Raw genomic sequence first — 21,729 nt, 5'->3', positions numbered from 1 at the left:
AAGAAACAATGATGAAAAGGAAATTGGCCTTTATCAATTTTTTTTCTGGTATCTTTGCTACATCCATGAATACTGATACAATTGATTTACTGACTGGAATATGGTCTAGTGTGTAGGGAAATTAATTTTTGAGCTGGTGGTTCTACTGTGGAGCTGACTGTGATCAAGTGGATTGAAGGGATACCTTATTTGCTGAAATCTGTACTTCCATAGTGAGATTTTCTTCTAACCTTAATTTATTATTATGCTTCAGGTTATTAAACTCTACAAAGATACATCAGGTAGGATAAATGTAGGTGTTTACTTTTGAGACTTCTGTTGCAATTGCTACAGTGACTGCATGTTGGCTTTTCGTATTGTAGCCGTGTGGGAGCTGTGGAACTTCATATTCTAGTGCTCTCTGCTGTTTTTATTATAGAGTCCATGTGCAACAAAATCACCATTTTGGCTTCCTGATTGCTGAAGTAGTCATTTTTGCAGTCTCTTTTCATCCTTTTCTTTTTTATTATTAATTTTTTATTGCAACACCAACAAATTACATTCAATACAACCAATTGCCAATTACATTTTGACTGTTTAACCCAGCCACCCCCAACCTTCATCACCATCCCCCCTCCACCCCTCTCCCCCCCCATCTCTCTCCCCTCCACCAACCAACTGAATAGTAGTACATACACAGACAAAGCATTCTTATTTTAACAAAAGATCTTTTAAGTTAGCTATCAAATTTGTCCACATTAAGATTGTGTTTGGTCGTGCATCATTTACTCTTGCTGATGAAAGTTCCAGGTAAGAAATGTCCAAAAAGCTCTGAAGCCAGTGAGTATTTGAAATATCATGGAGAGGTTTCCAACACTGGACTACAATCTTCTTAGCTGCAGTCAGGCCTGCCAGCCAGATTTTGCATGTTTTTTCCGTAAGGGAAAGGTGGGAGTCATCATTTAGAAGATGTACAGCGGGGTCCATTGGTAATTGTACCCCTGTTAGTTCTGTAAGAGTACTGATAACCTTCCCCCACAAACCAAAAACCCCTGGACATTCCCATACAAGATGTATAAAAGAGCCAATGATTCCGTGGGGGCAAAATGAGCAATATGGGTCAGGAACCTGTCCCATTTGATGTCTAATTCTCGGTGTTAAATATGCTCTATGACAAAATTTCAAGTGTATATACCGATGATTTGGGTTTTTCGAAGAACCAGCAGAGTTATCCCAAATTGCATCCCAGTCGAAGTCTTGTCCCAATTCAGATATGTCCCAATCCCAGGCCCCGATGTGGGCATATAATTCTAGGAGTTTAATTTATCATAGATATATGATACTATCTGTCCTGGAGCACTCTGTATCCAACTTAAAATGGGATGGTCCTTTAAATCTGACCCCCAGGGAATGCCAAAGGCTTTACAAGCTAATCTCACTGGAAAGTAGAAGAAAAGAGTGTTTATCAATATTATATCAAGATATCAGTTCTTCAAAGCTAAGGATAGTACTTGCCCCATTAATATCTTGAAGAGTAGTAATACCTTTATCCTCTCAAGTTCTGTTAGTGAATGGTTCCCCCCAGGTAGAAAACGATTACTGTTCCATAATGGAGATGATTTGCACCAGACGCTTTTAAATTTTAGGAATTCTTCTGCTGCTCTAAACACTTGTAGCGTATGGGTTAAAATTGAACCGTAATACAAATCACATTTTTTGGTAGACATACCTATAAGGAGAAAGTCCTTCAACCTTATTGGTGCTATTATTTTCATCCTTTTCTGAGGTCACCTCAATTAATTTGTATGTTCAAAGAGTACAGTTTTCAGAAAGCTAATCTCTGTGAATTTTTAGTTATTTGCAAAAAATTCATAATCACTGTGACCAATACTTGGCCAAATTAACAATCACTTCAAGCAAAATAATTCCACTTTCTGTTTTTCCAAGATTGTCCATTTTGTCAAAAATATGAAATTTTCAGTTTGCTTCTTTCCTTTCATGAAAATGTTCATCTATCCTGGGATGTCCCTACTTCTCAATAATCAACCATTGATAATTTGTCCTTATTGATAAGATGCCTCACAGTGACTATTAATGAGGCCAAACACATTCAGTCTGAAACCAGATTCTCACACTTTCCACCTAAGTATCAGTATAATAAGCAATAGCTATACCTGGGAAAGACACCTGGCCCTGGGAACCTTCGGCCTGTGGGTTCCAGCTCCAGCATCAGCTACCATCATAATGAAACAGCTAAAATGTTCCCTGCTGTAGCAGACACTTCTTTCACATTCTGCTTCAAAATGAAGTTTGTTATTTGATAAACTGAAATTTATTCTTACAACATTATAGAATAAACAGTAGATAGTACTGGGTATACATACTAATTTATGTTTATGTATACCTGAAAGTACCTCTTAATTTGCTGCAATTTAGAACTTTGATTCATAGCACTGATACTCTAGAGGGAGCACCAGTCAGAGCACAGAGGGTGGGAACATCATCTTCTGGTTTGAAGATGTGATTTCACCCTGATTTCCCGAAAGAAACTAATTCTCTGTTACTCATGTTAAATCCTGCTGTGCATTGGAGATGAGAATTGTTATTTGGTTGCCAGATTTTTTAAACAAGTAGCAAGCTTTAATTGTACAGTGGATTTTGTTGTGTAATGGGACCAAATGTGTCAGCTCAAGAACATCTAGACACCAGCATGGTCTCTCATAAGGTAATCAGTGTACGAGAGAAGAAATTAACAACCCTGTACCTGGAGATTGAAGTTTCTGAAGTCCTTGATTTTTTAAAAAAAAATTTACTGGATAACCCTTAAGAATGGAGTTCCGAGGAGCTCTTGATAGATTTTCCTCCTTGGCTTCCCAGCACAGGGTCTTGTATTACCAGATTAGTAGCCCAGAAGATTAGTATTGATCTGGATAAGTAGGTCCAAATCCCGCCAGGGTAGCAGTGGAATTTAAATTCGTTTAATAATTCAAATTTAATAAAAATAGCCATTTTAAACTGAAATGATCTTTATGGAAGAAAAATTATCATATTTAGTCTATCCTTAGTGTGACCAGATCCTCGTCATTCAGTTGTATCATAACTACTATATTCGAATGAAAACAAAACTTAAGATGCAGGAAGCACTTTGCAGGTCAGGCAACATCAGCAGTAAGATTGTTTGGATGCAGGATCCTTCACCTAAGATGTTGATCCGCTCTGTTGAAGTTGCTAGTTGCATCCAGCATGTTGTTTGTTTCAGATTTCCAGCATCTTCATTTTCATTTATTGCCTCAAAACTAAATGACAATCGATAAAATTGGAGAGAGATCTAGTATTGGACCTAGGCACTGATTTTGTACATGGCAAAATCATGCTCGCCCTGTCAGTAGTCCAGTGTCCTTGTAAATAGTGAGGACTGTCACAAAGACTAATCAAGCAGAAGGCTGCTGTAGTTATTCTCCTAGGATCATATCTTGCAGATAGTGTTGGTCTCTTCCATCACAATCACTGTTCATTGTCTTGTCTGATAACATCAAGTTAAACATGAGGAAGAAAACATTTTTCCGAATTACCGTTCATGCTCCTCTGTCCTGTTAAATTAGTATCCTCCATGTTGAGCAGAAGAACAGGCAGTAGAAGGGGAACAAAATGAGCTCAACATGGTGACTAGTACAACTGGCTGTCTCAAGAGCATCCCAAAGAATGTTGCTACCTGATTGTGAGCAAACAAATGGAGGTGTAAGCCTACCTACTGCATCCTGTAAATCTATCCAGTGAAGATGTGTCACCATTGCTATGTGTTTTGTATCATCTGTATGGAGGTGGCCTCATTTTCACATTAAGGACATCTTTCCATTAAGTTGTGTGAGACTGCATTTGTGCTAAATGATACTCAGAACGGGCCTGTCAGTTCAGAAGTGGGTATCCTTGTGGAAATGTGTATCGTTTTCTTCTGTAACCTCATGAATTTTGGGAGCAACTTCACTAGAAGGACTGAAGCAATTTGAGAAGATGGTTTACCTCCATATTCTCAACATCAAGAGGGGATCTCTGTAAATGGCGCTGTTGCCTGTGATGACTACATTCTTAAAAGTCTCAGGGGCACAGAATCCAGTATTACCATTGCTAGCCCAGAGGGATAAGCAAATTTAGCAGGATGAAGGACTGGCCCGAGTATATTTCTGTGGGTCATAGTTTAGATCTACCTGTGGGTTAAAAGTTCAAATTAATTTTCAGATCTTGTGTATGATTTAATTTTTTTTGTACTATTACAAGTAACATTTGAAAGATATTTAAGGAAGGATCTCTGTGCTTAAATTATTCACTATACATCTAACAAGTAAAAACTAATTTCAGTTTCAAAAATCTAAGTCAGGTTACAAAGCGAAAGTCCTTTAGCGCATTCTAATAAAATTGTTGAAATTTCTCTCAATAGCTGCCCATTGAACAAATTTGATCATGTGCAATATTCAGAATAATTCATAAGCATGAAAAGGAAATTTCACATTTTCGTTTGCATTGTTCAACAATGGAGTTTGGTATAAAAAGGCAGAGGCAGGTGACTCTCTGAATTGGAATATCTATACTGTTTTGTTTCTAATACAAGTTCATAACTGCTTAATGCTACATTAATTTGGTGTACTTGGTCTTGTCTGTTTTATTTGGTGTGAATGTAAATGCTTGGTCAAATGCGATCTGTTTTCAAGGTGTCTGGAGGTTTGCATATTGCTATGTGTTTACACCACTGATAACATAACTGTATAACTTGGTTCACTGTACAATTTTCTCTTCTGTAAGATGCCTGTTACATTCTTGTGCTTGTTTCTGGGATATCATGGTTTCTTTTTTAATTCAAAATTGTATTTGCTTTTGATTGTAGTGCTGAAATATGTAAGATAAATATTGAATTTATGTTTTGCCTTATGCAGGTCAATTTATGTCAGGCAAAATGAATTACATGTCATGTATGTCATGTATTCTCACATTTATGTAATGACACATTATTCCTAGTTATATCAAGCTTGCATTATATTCTCATCATTGGAGTTTGCTTTGAATGTTGATCATTGTCATCAATTGACAGTAGAGCTTGAGACCAGAATGGCAGGGCATAGCTGTCGGTAGTTAGAAGAATATTGCTAATATTTTAGTGAAAATAGCCAGTTTTAAATTTTGTATTTCAGATGCGATGAATATGTGAATCAGCTTGATGAAATGCAGCGTCAGCTTGCTGCTGCTGAAGATGAGAAGAAGACACTGAACTCTCTCCTCCGCATGGCCATTCAGCAGAAACTGGCACTGACACAGCGGCTGGAAGACTTGGAGTTTGATAATGAACAGTCAAAACGTGGCCGAACCAAATCGTGGACCAAAACTAGAGCTAACAATCCCAGTGTAAGTCATGTGCACTCTTGTGTAGTCAAACAAGAGGGAGTAGGTGTCGATAACCAGATGTATTGCAGTGAAAAGTACAAAATCTACTGTGATTGACTGTGGTGCATTGTTGGGGTTCATGATAGATGTTAATGCTTTGGTGTGCAGTGCAGCTTTACTGCCCTATTTTCATAGTATGAAGTGAGTTCATCTGTGTTGGATTGTTGACTATTAATTTGCGTGAATTTGAAATACCTGCAGTAATGTAGCCTAACGTCCATGTGATATAGGGCTTTAATCTTGAATATCTGTTCATTATAGCATGGTATCTCTGAGAAATCAGCTCATACTTTCAGCTTGCTCCAACACCATAGTCTGAAGTCTGTACAGCACAAATGTGCTTTTTCTCCCCCCTCTTGTCCAGCTTTAATTTGCACTTCACCTTCTTGACAAAAGGTTCCATTTAATATTGCTCATGTTTACAGTATTTGATATATGCAAATTTATCCCTTTCTAAAGTAAATCCTCCAAAATGATGTGCAGTTTTATAAATGTTTTGAGAGAACATTTGTAATTGCTTAGGATCTTGGAGTTTTCTATTTACTGATGTTGTTCTTGAAACTATTTGACTAGATTAGTGAGTAAAATGATATTGTAACCAAGAGGTTTAGTTAATATATTTCCTGTATATAACATTATTCAGAAAAATCATGGATTGCTTCATTGTTCATAACACTAGTATTTGCACGTGTTAACTTCAGTAATGTAATTCTTCTATGTATTGAAAGAAGCACATACAGTGTGTAACTCCCAGTTATGCATATTAATGTAGGATAATAAGATGGTCCTAATTCAAATATAGAAGGGCATATGTTCATTTTTGTTTTAAAATAATGTGCTTTAGATTCAGTGCACATTCAGCAAAATACACAATCTTTTTAAGTGGTGTTATTTCAAATAAGCACAAATTAGAATATACATAAGGGACCGAGGGTATACCAAGTTCCATTTTTTTTAAGAAGCACCAGTATCATACAAATAACACATTTTAACATGAATTCCCTGTCTTCGTGTGACTCAAGTCAGAGCTTCTATCCGATCAGGTAAAGCCTTCTCACTAATTATGGCAGCTTTGTTGTACCACCCACTACATTGCTCAGAAACAGTTAAAAGCTAGATTTGATAACAAAAGGAAGGCAATGCTGATTTGTCCCAGAAAATGTCATGATCTGTAAAATGTCTTAAAATTAGATTTTATGGTTAAAATTTTCATCTCACTTTTCTTAGAGATGAACAAGAATTCTCCATTTCTCACTTTAAAAGGCAGACCTGCCATAAAATGACATTTTTGATTTTCAATTCCATTTCTGTATCTTTCTTTTAAATATAGGGTTGTTTTGTTTTTGCATGAAATTTGCTATTTAAATACAACATCAGTATTTGATAACTCAATCCTATTCAGTTGTGCTTAAGTATAATTATAATTACTATTGTTTGGGAAGCAGTATTGCAGTACTAGTAGTCTGAGCACATTAAAAAGGACATACAATTTTAAGTATATTTTGTCATATGTAACTGATATATTACAAACAACTTAAGAACCATAATGTATAAATGTTGAATTTAAATTCTTGTTCATTTATAGTGCTGTTGGCTCTAGAGTATGATTTCATGGTCAAAGTAATGAGGCTAGTTTTGTCCTTTTAGCTTCTCTGTGGTTGATACGTGGTATTTGTCTGTTAAAGAACTTGGTAAAAATACCTTGAAGCAGGATCTTGTAATGATGTAATTTAGTAGTGATGCCACATATTTTGGGACTAATGAGTTAAAAGAAACTCAATGTTTGTTATATTTGCCATTGAAATTTTGTATACAAAGCATTTCTGTTAAATTCAATTTGGCTTGTTTTTTATGCTGCACAATCCTTTGAAGGCCTTTGATCTACTTATTTGTAATACACTATTAATAAATGCTAGAGCTTTGTCTAAACCTAGCATTTGGAAATGTAACAAACATTTTTGCTGTATTTAAAGGAGATCTGCATTTGCTTCAGGTATTTCAGGAAACTTTTTAATGACACAGTGGCTTCCCTATAGTAAAGGCAAAAGTAAACAGTCACCAAATTTGATACCTGTACTTGCTAAAGAGATTTTTGAAGTTACTTCAGAAAATTTAATGTATTTTAAAGGTATAATTTTCTGATATGGCAATGTGTCTGTGTGCTTTAAAAATTTGGTATATGCATCTGTTAACAGCTGTTAAGATACAGCAAGTGAAATCAATATATTGCCTACCTCTGTTAGCAGGCTGTCCTTTGGCTTCTGGCTGTATTTGCTATAGGAGTCTGCAAATGATCTGCATGTTTCTTTCTAATCCTAAAGGCTCTGTAAACCAGTTCCTGTGAAATGTCACTTCTCTGCATGAAGGTCACTCAATACTTGTGAGGTTAGCTTCCTATAAACGGCTGATATTGTATTAAACAACTGTATGCTTTATGCTAAGAAATAACCCAAAATGGCCATTTTCTCTGATCACTAACAGTTTGCTGTTTGCATTAATAGACTAATATAACTAGCAAACCTTGTGCTATGCATTCTTCATGAATTGCTCCTTGTGCAAGTGTTTATTTTTTAATAAGGTTTTTTGGCTAATTTTTTTTGTATTTTCCCTTTTTCAGAGATAAAATAGTCCCTGGAGAAGGACTTTCTGGCCAAGAGTGCAGTTTATTTAAAAAGTTTCTGTAGTCTGTTGCACAAAATGCTATCGAAACAATAACAAGGGCAGTTAATTTGCTGCATATTTTGTCTTTAATTTGCAAATATGAAAAAATGCATTACTAAAATTGCTGCTGGAGGAAGAGAAACTCACAAGTGTTGAAGAAAGCTTCAATGATTTAATTAACCTAAGGCTTTATAGAATATTACACATTTTTGAGATGGTGTTATGGTATTATGTTTTGTTGCAATTATTCAGTGTTTTTAACGGATGTTATACCTGTGCACTTTTGATATATATTTCTTTTATTCTTGGAATGGCAGAAAATGCTGTGATTTGTGGATAAAACTCCTGACAGTAGTGTGATTTTTCTTTTTGATGTGATTGATTTCTGCATCAGCATGTTGCAGAAAAGTTGACTTTATTTTTGACCTGTGATCTAACTAAATTTTACACTACCAGGATTTGTTCTTCAGCATTTTCTCCATTTAAAATTTGTTTTGTTTTTACTGATGTTAACTGCCATGTTCTAAAATCCAGGGGTTTTCTGGGGTTTTCATGGATATTATTCTTAGGAATAGTTCAATGTAACAAGGAAAAAACTTGACTTGCTCTGGTAATGGTAATGGGAAACTTTATAAAGTGATATTACCAGCTAATGCCAGATTTTTGGGTTTATTAAAACAAAATCAAGTATCATTGATTTAACAGAATTTTCTACAAATACGCCAAATAAATTCCAAATTGGAATTGTTTCATTATTTTGATTTTGTTTATTGTGCCAAACTTGGTACGCCTAGAGGTAATATCTAAGGTTATTTGTTGTGGGGCGTTTTTTTTCCATGCCTTGTTTTTATTAATTCTGCCAGTAGTGCCTTTGATAATTTCACGAGTGCTTGTTCCTACAAAATGTTTTCACAAACTATTCAGATTTTAAAAAGAAAGCATAGAGCAATAAGTGCAACTGAGAACCCCTCCCTTTTGCACAGGATTTCCACAGTAGTCTTAATTTTATAAATTGTATGAAATTCTTTTTTGTCAGTGATACTTACGAAATGCAGATTCATGCAAATTCAGGGCATGCTTGGGGAACCAAATCTAATGACTTTGGACTCCTAATGAACAATTTGAATTGTATTAACATATTTGTGATTGCAGTACAGAAGACTGTATCATGCATCTTAGCTTGGTTTGGTGATGGTCGCAAGTAACTGGTATTGTTGGCAGAAAATATTAAGACATAACTTTCTTTAACAGCCATGTAATCATTGTGTAAATTCAGCAAACAGAAAATAAATGCTGCATCAACATAGCAAGCCACTTGATTAAAATGGTGAAGTTTGTTGAGGCTGGGTTTTGACAAATCAGGTCAAATTTAAAAGTAAAATTAAATTAAGTGCAATTTAAATGATGAATTTTAGCATTATTATGGAAGATTTTCTGTTCGCTGGAAGAATGGTTTTTACCTGTTTTACAGTATTGGTATGCTCAGTTACATTAAAATATGTACTTCAAGTGAGTATTTATTTGAAGCAGTGTCACAGTACTGTATTCTTTATGTGCATTATCATTTAGTGGCAGGTTGGCCTAAACATAATGTTATATGCATGTGTGCCAGCCTAGAGACCTTTACACAGTTTTTTTTTAAATAATTGAATTAAGATTTTAAAAAAAGGTGTGAAACTGAATGCATCTAACTTTGAAATATTTGACATTGGACGAGCAAACGTAAAACCTGGAGAAAGGTTTGTTGTACAAGATTAGTATCTGTGTAAAGGTAATCCTATTGGCTATGTCAATAAATGTGATTACAAAAAGACTGCATCCTGTTTCTTTCTTTTATTCAATTAAAAATAAATTGGTTTGCCTCTTTTTGGAATAATTCATTAAATAATTGAATGAAGGTTATGAAATTGTTTTTCAGAATAAAAATCAAGCCTGTTTTTCAGAACCATAGAAGTTTAAAGCTTCACTTTGAAGTTCAAAGGAAGTTTTGATCCTGGAAGACTCTGTTAATCACCATAGATTTATCTCAAAAGTGACTCTGGTTGTCACACAAATGACTTTGGTTATCACACATCTGCTAAATTGTTAATGATTGGTGTATAATTTTATTTAAAAAAATACTTCCACCTTGGGTACATTTAAATGTATCGTTCCTTGGACCAATATGTAAAGGATGTGGTTACTTAAATGAGCAATACTGTATCTAGTTAAATAACCATGGAACTAAAATGGAATGAAAAGGGCAATGTGAGACTGAAGTAGAGAGGAAATTTGGTAAAACCAAATGGAAGAGGATGCTAGTGTGGAAAAAAAGCAGAGTTGGAGAGAAGTGTTAGAATCCAGCCAAATGATGGGATTCAGAGGAGGGTAGAGGGAAGAGAAGCCCATGAATTTGTCTTAGTGCATCTAATCTGTATTTTATAGACAATATGACCAGTGATCTGGATCATTTAGAAGTCCTGACCTGGATTTTATATTAGAAATATGCCCTGAGCCCTACCTGGTCAGATACTGTAGTCATAGTCATACCTTATTGATCCCAGGGGAAATTGGTTTTCGTTACAGTTGCACCATAAATAAATAGTAATAAAACCATAAATAGTTAATTAGTAATATGTAAATTATGCCAGGAAATAAGTCCAGGACTAGCCTATTGGCTCAGGGTGTCTGACCCTCCAAGGGAGGAGTTGTAAAGTTTGATGGCCACAGGCAGGAATGACCTCCTATGACGCTCTGTGTTGCATCTTGGTGGAATGAGTCTCTGGCTGAATGTACTCCCATGCCCAACCAGTCCATTATGTAGTGAATGGGAGACATTGTCCAAGATGGCATGCAACTTGGACAGCATCCTCTTTTCAGACACCACCGTGAGAGAGTCCAGTTCCACCTCCACAACATCACTGGCCTTACGAATGAGTTTGTCGATTCTGTTGGTGTCTGCTACCCTCAGCCTGCTGCCCCAGCACACAACAGCAAACTTGATCGCACTGGCCACCACAGACTCGTAGAACATCCTCAGCATCGGCCGGCAGATGTTAAAGGACCTCAGTCTCCTTAGGAAATAGAGACAGCTCTGACCCTTCTTGTAGACAGCCTCAGTGTTCTTTGACCAGTCCGGTTTATTGTCAATTCGTATCCCCAGGTATTTGTAATCCTCCACCATGTCCATACTGATCCCCTGGATGGAAACAGGGGTCATGGGTACCTTAGCTCTCCTCAGATCTACCACCAGCTCCTTCGTCTTTTTCACATTAAGCTGCAGATAATTCTGCTCACACCATGTGACAAAGTTTCCTACCGTAGTCCTGTACTCAGCCTCATCTCCCTTGCTGATGCATCCAACTATGGCAGAGTCGTCAGAAAACTTCTGAAGATGACAAGACTCTGTGCAGTAGTGGAAGTCCGAGGTGTAAATAGTGAAGAGAAAGGGAGCCAAGACAGTCCCCTGTGGAGCCCCAGTGCTGCTGATCACTCTGTTGGGGACACAGTGTTGCAAGCACACATACTGTGGTCTGCCAGTCAGGTAATCAAGAATCCATGACACCAGGAAAGCATCCACCTGCATCGCTGTCAGCTTCTCCCTCAGCAGAGCAGGGTGGACGGTGTTGAATGCACTGGAGAAATCAAAAAACATGACCCCCACAGTGCTCACTGGCTTGTCCAGGTGGGCGTAGACACGGTTCAGCAGGTAGACGATGGCATCCTCAACTCCTAGTCGGGGCTGGTAGGCAAACTGGAGGGGATCTGAGTGTGGCCTGACCATAGGCCGGAGCAGCTCCAGAACAAGTCTCTCCAGGGTCTTCATGATGTGGGAGGTCAATGCCACCGGTCTGTAGTCATTGAGGCCACTGGGGCGCGGCGTCTTCGGCACAGGGACGAGGCAGGACGTCTTCCACAGCACAGGAACCGTCCGGAGCCTCAGGCTCAGGTTGAAGACATGGCGAAGTACTCCACATAGCTGAGGGGCGCAGGCTTTGAGCACCCTGGTACTGACACCATCTGGTCCTGCAACCTTGCTCGGGTTGAGACGTTTCAGCTGTCTTCTCACCTGTTCAGCTGTGAAGCCCACCGTGGTGGTTTTGTGTGGAGAAGAGGTATAGTCATGAGAGCAGGGTGGGGGACTGTGAGGAGGGGTGGGGGAGAGTAGAATATGTGTTGGTTGGGGGCCGACAACAGGTGACTCGTGGGGGATGGGCAGGGGCCACAATGTCAAATCTGTTAAAGAACAGGTTAAGTTCTTTGGCCCTGTCCACACTGCCTTCAGCTCCTCTGTTGCTAGTTTGCTGGAACCCAGTGATGGTCCTCATCCCACTCCAGACCTCTCTCATGGTGTTCTGCTGGAGTTTCCACTCAAGCTTCCTCCTGTACCTGTCTTTAGCCTCCCTGATCCTGGCTTTCAGGTCCCTCTGTATTGCCCTCAGCTCCTCCCTATTTCCATCTCTAAACACCCTCTTTTTAGCATTCAGGATGTCCTTTGTTACCCATGGCTTGTTATTTGAATAACAAAGGACAGTTCTTGTTGGAACATTGTAGTCCACACAGAAGCTGATGTAATCAGTGATGCACTCTCTGAGCCCATCAATATCCTCTCCATGTGGCTCACAGAGAGCCTGCCAGTCTGTCACCTCAAAACAACCCTGGAGTGCCTCATAAGCCTCCTCCGACCATTTCCTCACTGTCCTCGAGGTTGCAGGTTTACTCTTCACCAGAGGCACGTAGCAGGGTTTTAGATGCACCAGGTTGTGATCTGACCTTTCCAATGGGGGGAGGGGAGAGGAGCTGTATGCATCCTTAACGTTAGCGTACATCAAATCCAGAGTCCTCTCCCCTCTGGTTGTACAGCTCACATACTGCGTGAAGTTGGGCAGTGTTCTAGCCATGGTAACATGGTTGAAGTCACCCGAGATGGTAATGAGGGCACTCGGGTGCTGGGTTTGTAATCTGGCTATGACAGTGTAAATGATGTTACACGCCGAGACAAGAATACTACCAGTGACATTGGTGAATTTGACGTATTGAATTTTACTATCCTGCTGTGCAGTTTAAAAATAATGGGCTTGATCTTATTCTGCAAGTAAGTTCTTCACCATTCGTGTGTAAATAGCCTAAACATACTACAAAACAAAATTACTATCATTTAATTTTGTGGAAATTTTTTGTTGAAAGTCTTAACTTCAGTGCCAGATCGGTTTGCCAGTAAAGTGTGAATTCATTCATGAAGATTTTTTTAATCATTGAATAATTAAGTAGATTCTTTTTCTCCTTTGTATCTCTTTAATCCTTCCTTCTTTGTTTTGTTTTAATACCTGATTTGACATTTAAGTAAATATTCCAACTGATACTTCCATGTTTGAACTCTGTGCTACCTGTAAATGTTTGGGTGCCTCTTCTATCTACATACCTCTCAGCTGCTCTGTACAACATGGAGGATACACCACTCAGCCTTTGTCGCAATTTCTACTCTTTCCCCACACTCCCCATCTGCCTTTCCTTATCTGTTTTTATCTATCAACTGTAGCTCTCATTCACCTGTTTTCTCCACATTTTCATATTGGCCATCTCCTCTGTCTTTCAGTCCAGATGAAAGGTCTAGACATCTTGATTTGAGACATTGCTTGACCTGAATTCTTCCTGCATTTTGTGTGTTGTTAATATCTTGTAGCATCTATGTGTATTGGGGGTGGGGGGGGGGGAATGTGCTACACCGTCATTATTTAGACCAAATTGCACAAATTTTGAGGGAAAATCTTGAGTACACAGTGCTAAGACTCACTAGCTGTATTTCACTATAAAAGTGATAATGCAACAGCAGAACCTAAACAATTTGAGGCAAGTATACAGGCTTAGGATCTGGATGTTACTGTATTTGGCATCTTCAATGACTATTGTTAAGGCTCTTATGGTAAATAATTCATACTTCTGTAATCAAGTTTAAATATCAGGCCAGCAGATATTAACAGGTGGTATTTGCCAGTACATCAGACAAAAAAAGAGAAGGGTAGAAAGAAAGGGTAGGCAGAATGATGACCAACACTTTGGATTAAGAAGTGTTTCATATGTAGATATTGATGAAAGAGTAATATACTTAGGAGATTGTCAGTAGGTTGGATAGTATTCTTTGCAGTCAGAATTGATTAGGGTTATTATCATATTTAAAGCAATCTTTCTGGTAATTAAGAGGAGACCAAGATGGGTTGAAGGCAAGTCCAGGTGAGTAGAACTGAAGGACCTTATGGAGAGGTAGGTGCCAACCTAAACTGGTTGTACCTGTTTTAAGAGTTAAAACTTTGCTGGACCTCCAGCAAATGACTTAACAGAGGAAAATAAACTTCTTGACCTTTTTGCTGTTTAGAATGCATGTAGTTATACCATTGATCAGTACACAAACATTTTGTAGGCATTCTCTTACATGTGGATGGCTGTCATTGATATAATTTGGCTGTCAGTTTAATAGATCAACCATATTTTGCCATGGGTAAAACTACATGCCCATCTCTATCTGACATCTACTGTTTCTCACCTTTTCATCATCACTGTGTGGGAGATCAAGCATCACTTAATGTAGAGGTGTGTGTAGTGCCAAACCCAACAAATCTACTTATTACTCAAAGGTCCCCTCCAGTTATCAGACAGTAGTGTAAGAAATAAGTGTCATCAAGTAATTAATCCTTGCCAATAACCACGTACTTAATGTTGTTTTAGTGAGGATCACATTTCACTCTTGATCGAGACCAAGGAACAGAAACAGTCATGGTGTTACACTTGTTGCCTTCAATATCAACACTGACCTCTATTACATTGGGCACCAATGAAACTTTATGGGCTTTTAGGAAAATTTTAACTGGATTTTTCTGACTTTCAAAAATTTAGAAGTAAATAATCAAAGCACATTGTCACCATATGCAACCCTGAAATTCATTTTCTTGCAGGCATACTCAGTAAGTCCATAATAGAATAGTAACCATAATGGAATCAATGAAAGAGTGCATCAGCTTGGGCATTCAACCAGTGTGCAAAAGACAACAAACTGCGAATACCAAAAAAAGCAGTAATATAATAATAAATAAATAAGCAATAAATATTGAACATGAGCTGAAGAGTCCTTGAAAGTGAGTCCACAGGTTGTGGCAACATTTGAATGATGAGACAAGTGAAGCTATCCCCTTTGGTTCAAGAGTCTGATGGCTGACAGGGATAGTAGCTGTCCCGAACCTGGTGATGAGTCCTGTGGCTCCTGTACCACCTTCCTGAAGGCAGCAGTGAGAAGAGAACCTGTCCTGGGTGATGGAGGGTCCCTGATGATAGATGCTGCTTTCCTGTGACAACCTTTCATGTAGATGTGCACCATGTGGAGGGCTTTACCCATGATGGACTGGGGTGTATCCATCACTGTTTCATAGGATTTTCCATTCAAGGGCAGTGGTGTTTCCATACCAACCTGTGATACAGCCAGTCAATATACTTTCCACAACACATCCATAGAAGTTTTAGTTGTTGTGTTGAATCTTCGCAAAGTAGAGAAGCAGCTGTGTTTTCTTCACAATTGCACTTGTGTGCTGGGCCCAAGACTGCTCCTCCGAAACAATAACACTGAAGAATTTAAAGTTGACTCCCTACACCTTTGATCCTCTGAGGATTGTGGACCCCTGGATTCCTCTTGAAGTCAATAATCAGCTTCTTGGCCTTGCTGACATTAAGTAAGAAATTGTTGTTATAGCACCACTCACCCAGATTGCCAGTCTCCTTCCTATATGCTGCTTCATCATTACCTTTGATTTGGGTGACAATGTGGTAGTGTCAGATATTGGAGCTGTGCTTTGCTACACAGTCATAAGTGTAGAGTAGAGCAGTGGGGCTAAACACACAACACCTGTGCTGATGGAGATTGGGGAGGAGATGTTGTTGCCAATCTGAACTGACTTGGTTCTGCAAGTGAGGAAATCGAGGAGCTAATTGCACAAAGGGGTATTGAGGCTGAGGTCTCGAAGGTTATTAGTTTTGAGGGGTTGATGGTCAAAGTAAATTTATTATCAAAGTACATACAGCTGTAGATCACCATATATAACCCTGAGGTTCATTTTGAATGCTCAGCTATAATCAATTTTTAAAAAACATCCTGATGTATGCATCTTTACTGTCCAGATATTCCAAGTGAAGAGCCAATAAAATGGCATCTGCTTTTGACCTGTTGTGACAGTAGGCAAATTGGAGCAGATCCAAGTCACTTTTCAGATAGGAGTTGATGTCTTTCATGACCTCTCAAAGCACTTCATCAGAGTGGATGCAAGTTATTGAGGTTATTACCACATTCTTAGGCACCAGTATAATTGAAGCCTGCTTGAAACAGGTGAATATCTTAGACTGCCGAAGTGACAGGTTAAAGGTATCATGAACACTCCAGCCAGCTGATCAGCACAGGACTTTAGTACACGGCCAGGTCCCACATCTAGGTCAGATGCTCTTCATGAGTTCACCATCCTGAAGGATGCTCTCGTGTCTGCCTCAGAGACTGAAATCACAAGATCATTGGGACTGTGGGAGTTTACAATGGTTCCTCCATATGAAGTGTGAGGTGGTACACTTTGGAAGGACAAACTCTAAGGCAGGATACTTGGTAGTGTGGAGGAGCAGAGGGATCTTGGGGTACATGTCCACAGATCCCTGAAAGTTGCCTCACAGGTGGATAGGGTGGTTAAGAAAGCTTATGGGGTGTTAGCTTTCATAAGTTGAGGGATAGAGTTTAAGAGTCTCAATGTAATGATGCAGCTCTATAAAACTCTGGTTGGGCCACACTTGGAGTACTGTGTCCAGTTCTGGTCACCTCACTATAGGAAGGATGTTTAAGCATTGGAAAGTGTACAGAGGTGATTTACCAGGCTGCCTGGTTTAGAAAGTATGCATTATGATCAGAGATTAAAGGAGCTAGGGCTTTACTCTTTGGAGAGAAGGAGGATGAGAGGAGACATGATAGAGGTGTACAAGATAATAAGAGGAATAGATAGAGTGGATAGCCAGTGCCTCTTCCCCAGGGCACCACTGCTCAATACAAGAAGACATGACTTTAAGGTAAGGGGTGGGAAGTTCAAGGGGGATATTAGAGGAAGGTGTTTTACTCAGAGAGTGGTTGGTGCGTGGAATGCACTGCCTGAGTCAGTGTTGGAGGCAGATACACTAGTGAAGTTTAAGAGACTACTAGACAGGTATATAGAAGAATTTAAGGTGGGGGCTTATATAGGAGGCAGTGTTTGAGGGTCGGCACAACATTGTGGGCCGAAGGGCCTGTACTGTGCTGTACTATTCTATGTTCTATGTTCTATATTTTGAGGGTCAAAGCGAGCATTGAAGGCATTGAACTCATCTGACAGTGAAGGCCCTGTTGTTGCCTATGTTGCTTGATTTCTCTTTATAACAGGTGATAGCATGCAAGCCCAGCCATAATTATTAAGCATCCTTTATTGATTCAAGTTTCGTCTGAATTGCCGTTTTATCCATGAGATGGCTTTCTGGAGATCTTGCTGAACCTCTTGTAACTTCCTTGGTCACCAGACTTGAATGCCCCTGATCTGGCCCTCAGCAGATTGCAGATCTCATGGTTCATCCAGGGCTTCTGGTTGGGAATGATTTGTTGGGAACTCACTCATCTGTAAATGCTTTAATAAAGTCCATGACAACCGTGGTGTATTCGTTCAGATCCACAGATGAGTCCTTGAACGTAGCCCAGTCCACTGACACGAAACAATCCCGTAGCAGCTCCTCTACCCCTGCGCCTACCTCTTAGATGACCTTTGTTGTAGAGATTTCCAGTGTGAATGGGCTCCATTGTATGACATTACGTGGAAAAACCACGGGGGAATCCCATTATTAACATCTTGGATTCTTATTAACTATAAGCCACATAATATGGCATTTAAAGTACGCTGACGCTCAATTCTTGACAAAATTCCTTGTCATTCCCACCTAACACTCCACTCCAACTACACAATGATATTTACACGATTAGTGAAGAACTTGATAAAATTACCTAGGTAGATGCAGTCACCACATCTCTTTCTAGAATTTTAATGTTTTCCTGGGTATCTTGACTTCAGTCTAGGGCAGCGATCCCCAACCACCAGGCTGCAAAGCATGTGCTTCCGGGCCATGAGGAAATGATATGAGTCAGCTGCACCTTTCCTCATTCCCTGTCACGCACTGTTGAACTTGAACATAGGGTTGCCAACTGTCCCGTATTTGCCGGGACATCCCGTATATTGGGCTAAATTGGTTTGTCCCATACAGGACTGCCCTTGTCCGGTATTTCCCCTGCTAAGGTGGAGTGTTCCTATGAAACCTTTTGTGCCGAAATGGCGTAAAGCGAAGAAGCAATTACCATTAATTTATATGGGAAAATTTTTTGAGTGTTCCCAGACCCAAAAAATAACCTAACAAATCATACCAAATAACACATAAGACCGAAAATAAATAACACTAACATATAGTAAAAGCAGGAATGATATGATAAATACACAGCCTATATAAAGTAGAAGTAATGTATATACAGGGGGGAGTGGTACGTATGCGCATGCGCACACGGATGCCCGTGCAAGGCTTCATGGTCATGGTAGTCTTTCCTGGGGTAAAGTGTCCCGGGGTTTGACTGCTACTTTTGTCCCTTATTTGGGAGTGAGAAAGTTGGCAACCCTAACTGTAAAAGACATGTTGAGGTGAGTTTAACCCTACTTGAATACCACCCTCCACTCCCCCCCCCCTCCCCGGCCAGTCGGCCAGTCCGCTGTGCAAAATAGGTTGGGGACCCCTGGTCTAGAGGGGCAGTGAAGTGGATGTATTTGGTGCAGTAATTTAACAAGTTCACCAAATCTCTCTCAATTAAATGGAAAAAGTGACAACTAGTACACCATTACCTTTCTTCAAGCCAGTCATCATGTTGATCTGGAATTTCCTGTAGAATGCTACCCAAGTCCCACGACAGTAACCATGTGAAATGAATGGACAATAAATTGAGCTTTGCCTGTGTCACCCACATCTTTGAAAAAGAACTAAAGTTTAAAAAAAAACTTCAGGTCAAAGCAAGCAACTGAGGGAAAAGTTTAAAAGTAAATGCCTGTACTACAAATCTTGGAAGTCCACAGCCGCTACACTTGGATGGGTAAGAGTAACAAGCATTAGTTCAAATTGCCATTCTCCCTCAAATTGCATGTCATCCTAACTAATAGTTAAAAAAAAAATCACTCCTCCATTGTTTCTGGGTCAAAATCTTGGGATTCCTTGTTTAAAAGCACTGGTTTTATGATGGTGCAATTGTTTAAGATCAGGATTGAACTTTACGAGGTCTTGACTTTCCAACAAAAACTCACTTCCTGTGCATGACATAAAATTGACTTTGTAAGAGCAAAACTTAATGACATAATATGACAGTCAGAGGTAAAAAGCAGACTGTCCTCTCACTGGCTATTTCAGACTGGCCCTTCTTCTCGTGTTGCACCCTCCCAAAGATGTGGTCACATTTCCCAGCAGTCTTGGTTGGTCCATCTCCAGTCAGGTTTTTGTTCTGCCATAGTACTGCAGGAGCTGCCCTTTGAAATGTATTATGGTACATTACAAAGATAATCTATCCCTTCAGATCTGGCCTTCAGCATTTGATAGTTCATCTCATTACTTCCATAAACGCTGCTAGTCAGCCAGTTGGATAGGTGGCTGGTTGTAGTCTTTCATTTTTCACTCCCAAAGAAGAATCTAGTCAGTCTTCTTTCCTCACTTGTATGCCCATGACTTATGGTGCATGGTATCTTGAACTTTCATTATGCAATTCCATTCCTTGGTTTCTTCATTCCATCCCCTTCCCCAGAAATTACTTGACTCTTTGTTGACCCAGGATGAATGGTTGACTAAAATAGTAACCCAATGCCATGAAACAGACTTCCATCATTGTTCAACTTCAGTTTTCCCAAAGTCCTTCTATGCCTTTATTATCCTACAACCAGCTACTTGAAAAAACTTATGGCTAGAATATTATGTCCTGTTAAGCATGAGGTAATCCAATGCTCTGCTGCTCATTTCTTAGATTGCCCCTCTGTTTGCTGATCTGCATTGACTCACAGTTAAGTAATGCTGTGTTTCTTCATTCTGGTTTTCAGATCCCTTCATTTTCTGTACAATTTTCAAAAGCCATTGTAGATGTGAATGTATTTAATGTGTTTTATCTGTTGTCTGATCATATTGCTCTGTACTTTTAAAATCTTCAATCCTCTTTCAGCTAATGCCTCAAATTCTGGAGTCTTTATCATCTCATGCTCCTCAATGGGTAACTATTACCTGATCCCTGCAATTCCCCAAATTTTTCAGCTTCATAATCTCTTTTTTTAAGATCGCTTTTAAAAATTAATCCTTTGGTTGGTCAACTATCTAATACTTGTGCATTAGATGTTGTTTGATGGTACTTCTATTAAGTAATTTGTTACTTATGTAATTCTTGGCTCTAAATAATTTAAGTATAGAATCAGCTTGCACTGCATAAGGAAAAAAAAAGCTAAGTGTTGTGTCTTAATTATTCTTTAAACTGTCGTTAGCCATTGATGAGAAGAGAGCAATTCCAGATAAAACCTTAAGTTTTCTGTTCATGAAATTTTATGTACTGGTTTCATGTAGTATATTTAAACTGTATTCTCAATCCCTTCTATAAATTTAATTGCATTACGTGGAGAGGACCACTGTCCTGATTTGTTCAACCTTTGTGATATCTAAAGTTCCAGAAAAAAAAGTCAGCTTTTCATCTTTAAATAACCTGTACTGCTGTGTACAATGTCTGAAATGTATTGTGAAACTCACAGCAATTTTATGGGGCATTTTATTGTAGACCATGATTAAATTGATAGAGAATCAAAATCAATATCATAGGATGCAAGTCTTCAGTATGTTGGGGATGGTAAACATTCTTTGAAATAAGACGAAGTAATGCTAGTATCTTCTATAATTTCACTATTTTAGTATGCTTAACAAGTCTGTAATTAAAAATGTAAAAGTAAATGATTGCTCATTAACATATCTGCCTTAAATTGTGTTGGAATCCAGAATTTTGGCATGTTGTGTTGATAGGTTTCATTATAACGATGAGTCATTCTATAACAAATTGAAGGTGATGTGATTTAGAGCAAATGAGGTCTGTCAATTGATATTCATAGGTATTACCAGCAGATGGCAATAAAGCAATGTGGATCTACATACAGAGGGGGGAAAAAAAAATCTTCAGATACTGGCAAACAAAACCAAAACAAAAAGAATGCTGAAAATATTCAGCAGGCCATACAGCATCTGTAGAGAGGAAAACAAGAGTTAAAATTTAACAAATGATTTAAAGGACTAAGTACTTCACCTTTCTTGAGGACTGTTTCAACATATCTGTTTTCTAGTCACCAGCTGAAGAATTTGACTCTTTTTGTCTCCGCAGTCTAATTTTCTAAATATATCTAGAATTTTCTGTTTTTAAATCTACATTTTATCTGTGACTAAATAAACTGCTTAAGCATTCAAGCAACACACATCAAAGTTGCTTGTGAACGCAACAGGCCAGGCAGCATCTCTAGGAAGAGGTACAGTCGACGTTTCAGGCCAAGACCCTTCGTCAGGACTAACTGAAGGAAGAGTGAGTAAGGGATTTGA

General features: G+C 38.8%; 1 protein-coding gene across 2 annotated transcripts in view; it reads left to right on the top strand.

The window, feature by feature from the left end:
- The window catches only part of LOC140211033 (protein bicaudal D homolog 2-like), a 51,537-nt gene extending 41,653 nt beyond the window's left edge, over positions 1-9,884 (top strand). Inside the window, exons 7-8 of one of the 2 annotated variants that reach the window (XM_072280395.1) lie at positions 5,163-5,373; positions 8,030-9,884. In XM_072280395.1, coding sequence (XP_072136496.1) covers positions 5,163-5,373; positions 8,030-8,035 — 217 coding nt within the window. In that variant the 3' untranslated portion in view covers positions 8,036-9,884. Of the gene's footprint in view, positions 1-5,162 lie in introns of both variants that reach the window. The other variant, XM_072280394.1, reaches the window with a different exon arrangement.
- The last annotated feature ends 11,845 nt before the right edge of the window (positions 9,885-21,729 follow it).

The sequence above is a fragment of the Mobula birostris genome, chromosome 16 (genome assembly GCF_030028105.1).
Source record: "Mobula birostris isolate sMobBir1 chromosome 16, sMobBir1.hap1, whole genome shotgun sequence".
Taxonomy (NCBI): domain Eukaryota; kingdom Metazoa; phylum Chordata; class Chondrichthyes; order Myliobatiformes; family Myliobatidae; genus Mobula; species Mobula birostris.
Note: the sequence above shows the minus strand (reverse complement) of the source record. Positions and strands in the feature narration are given on the sequence as shown.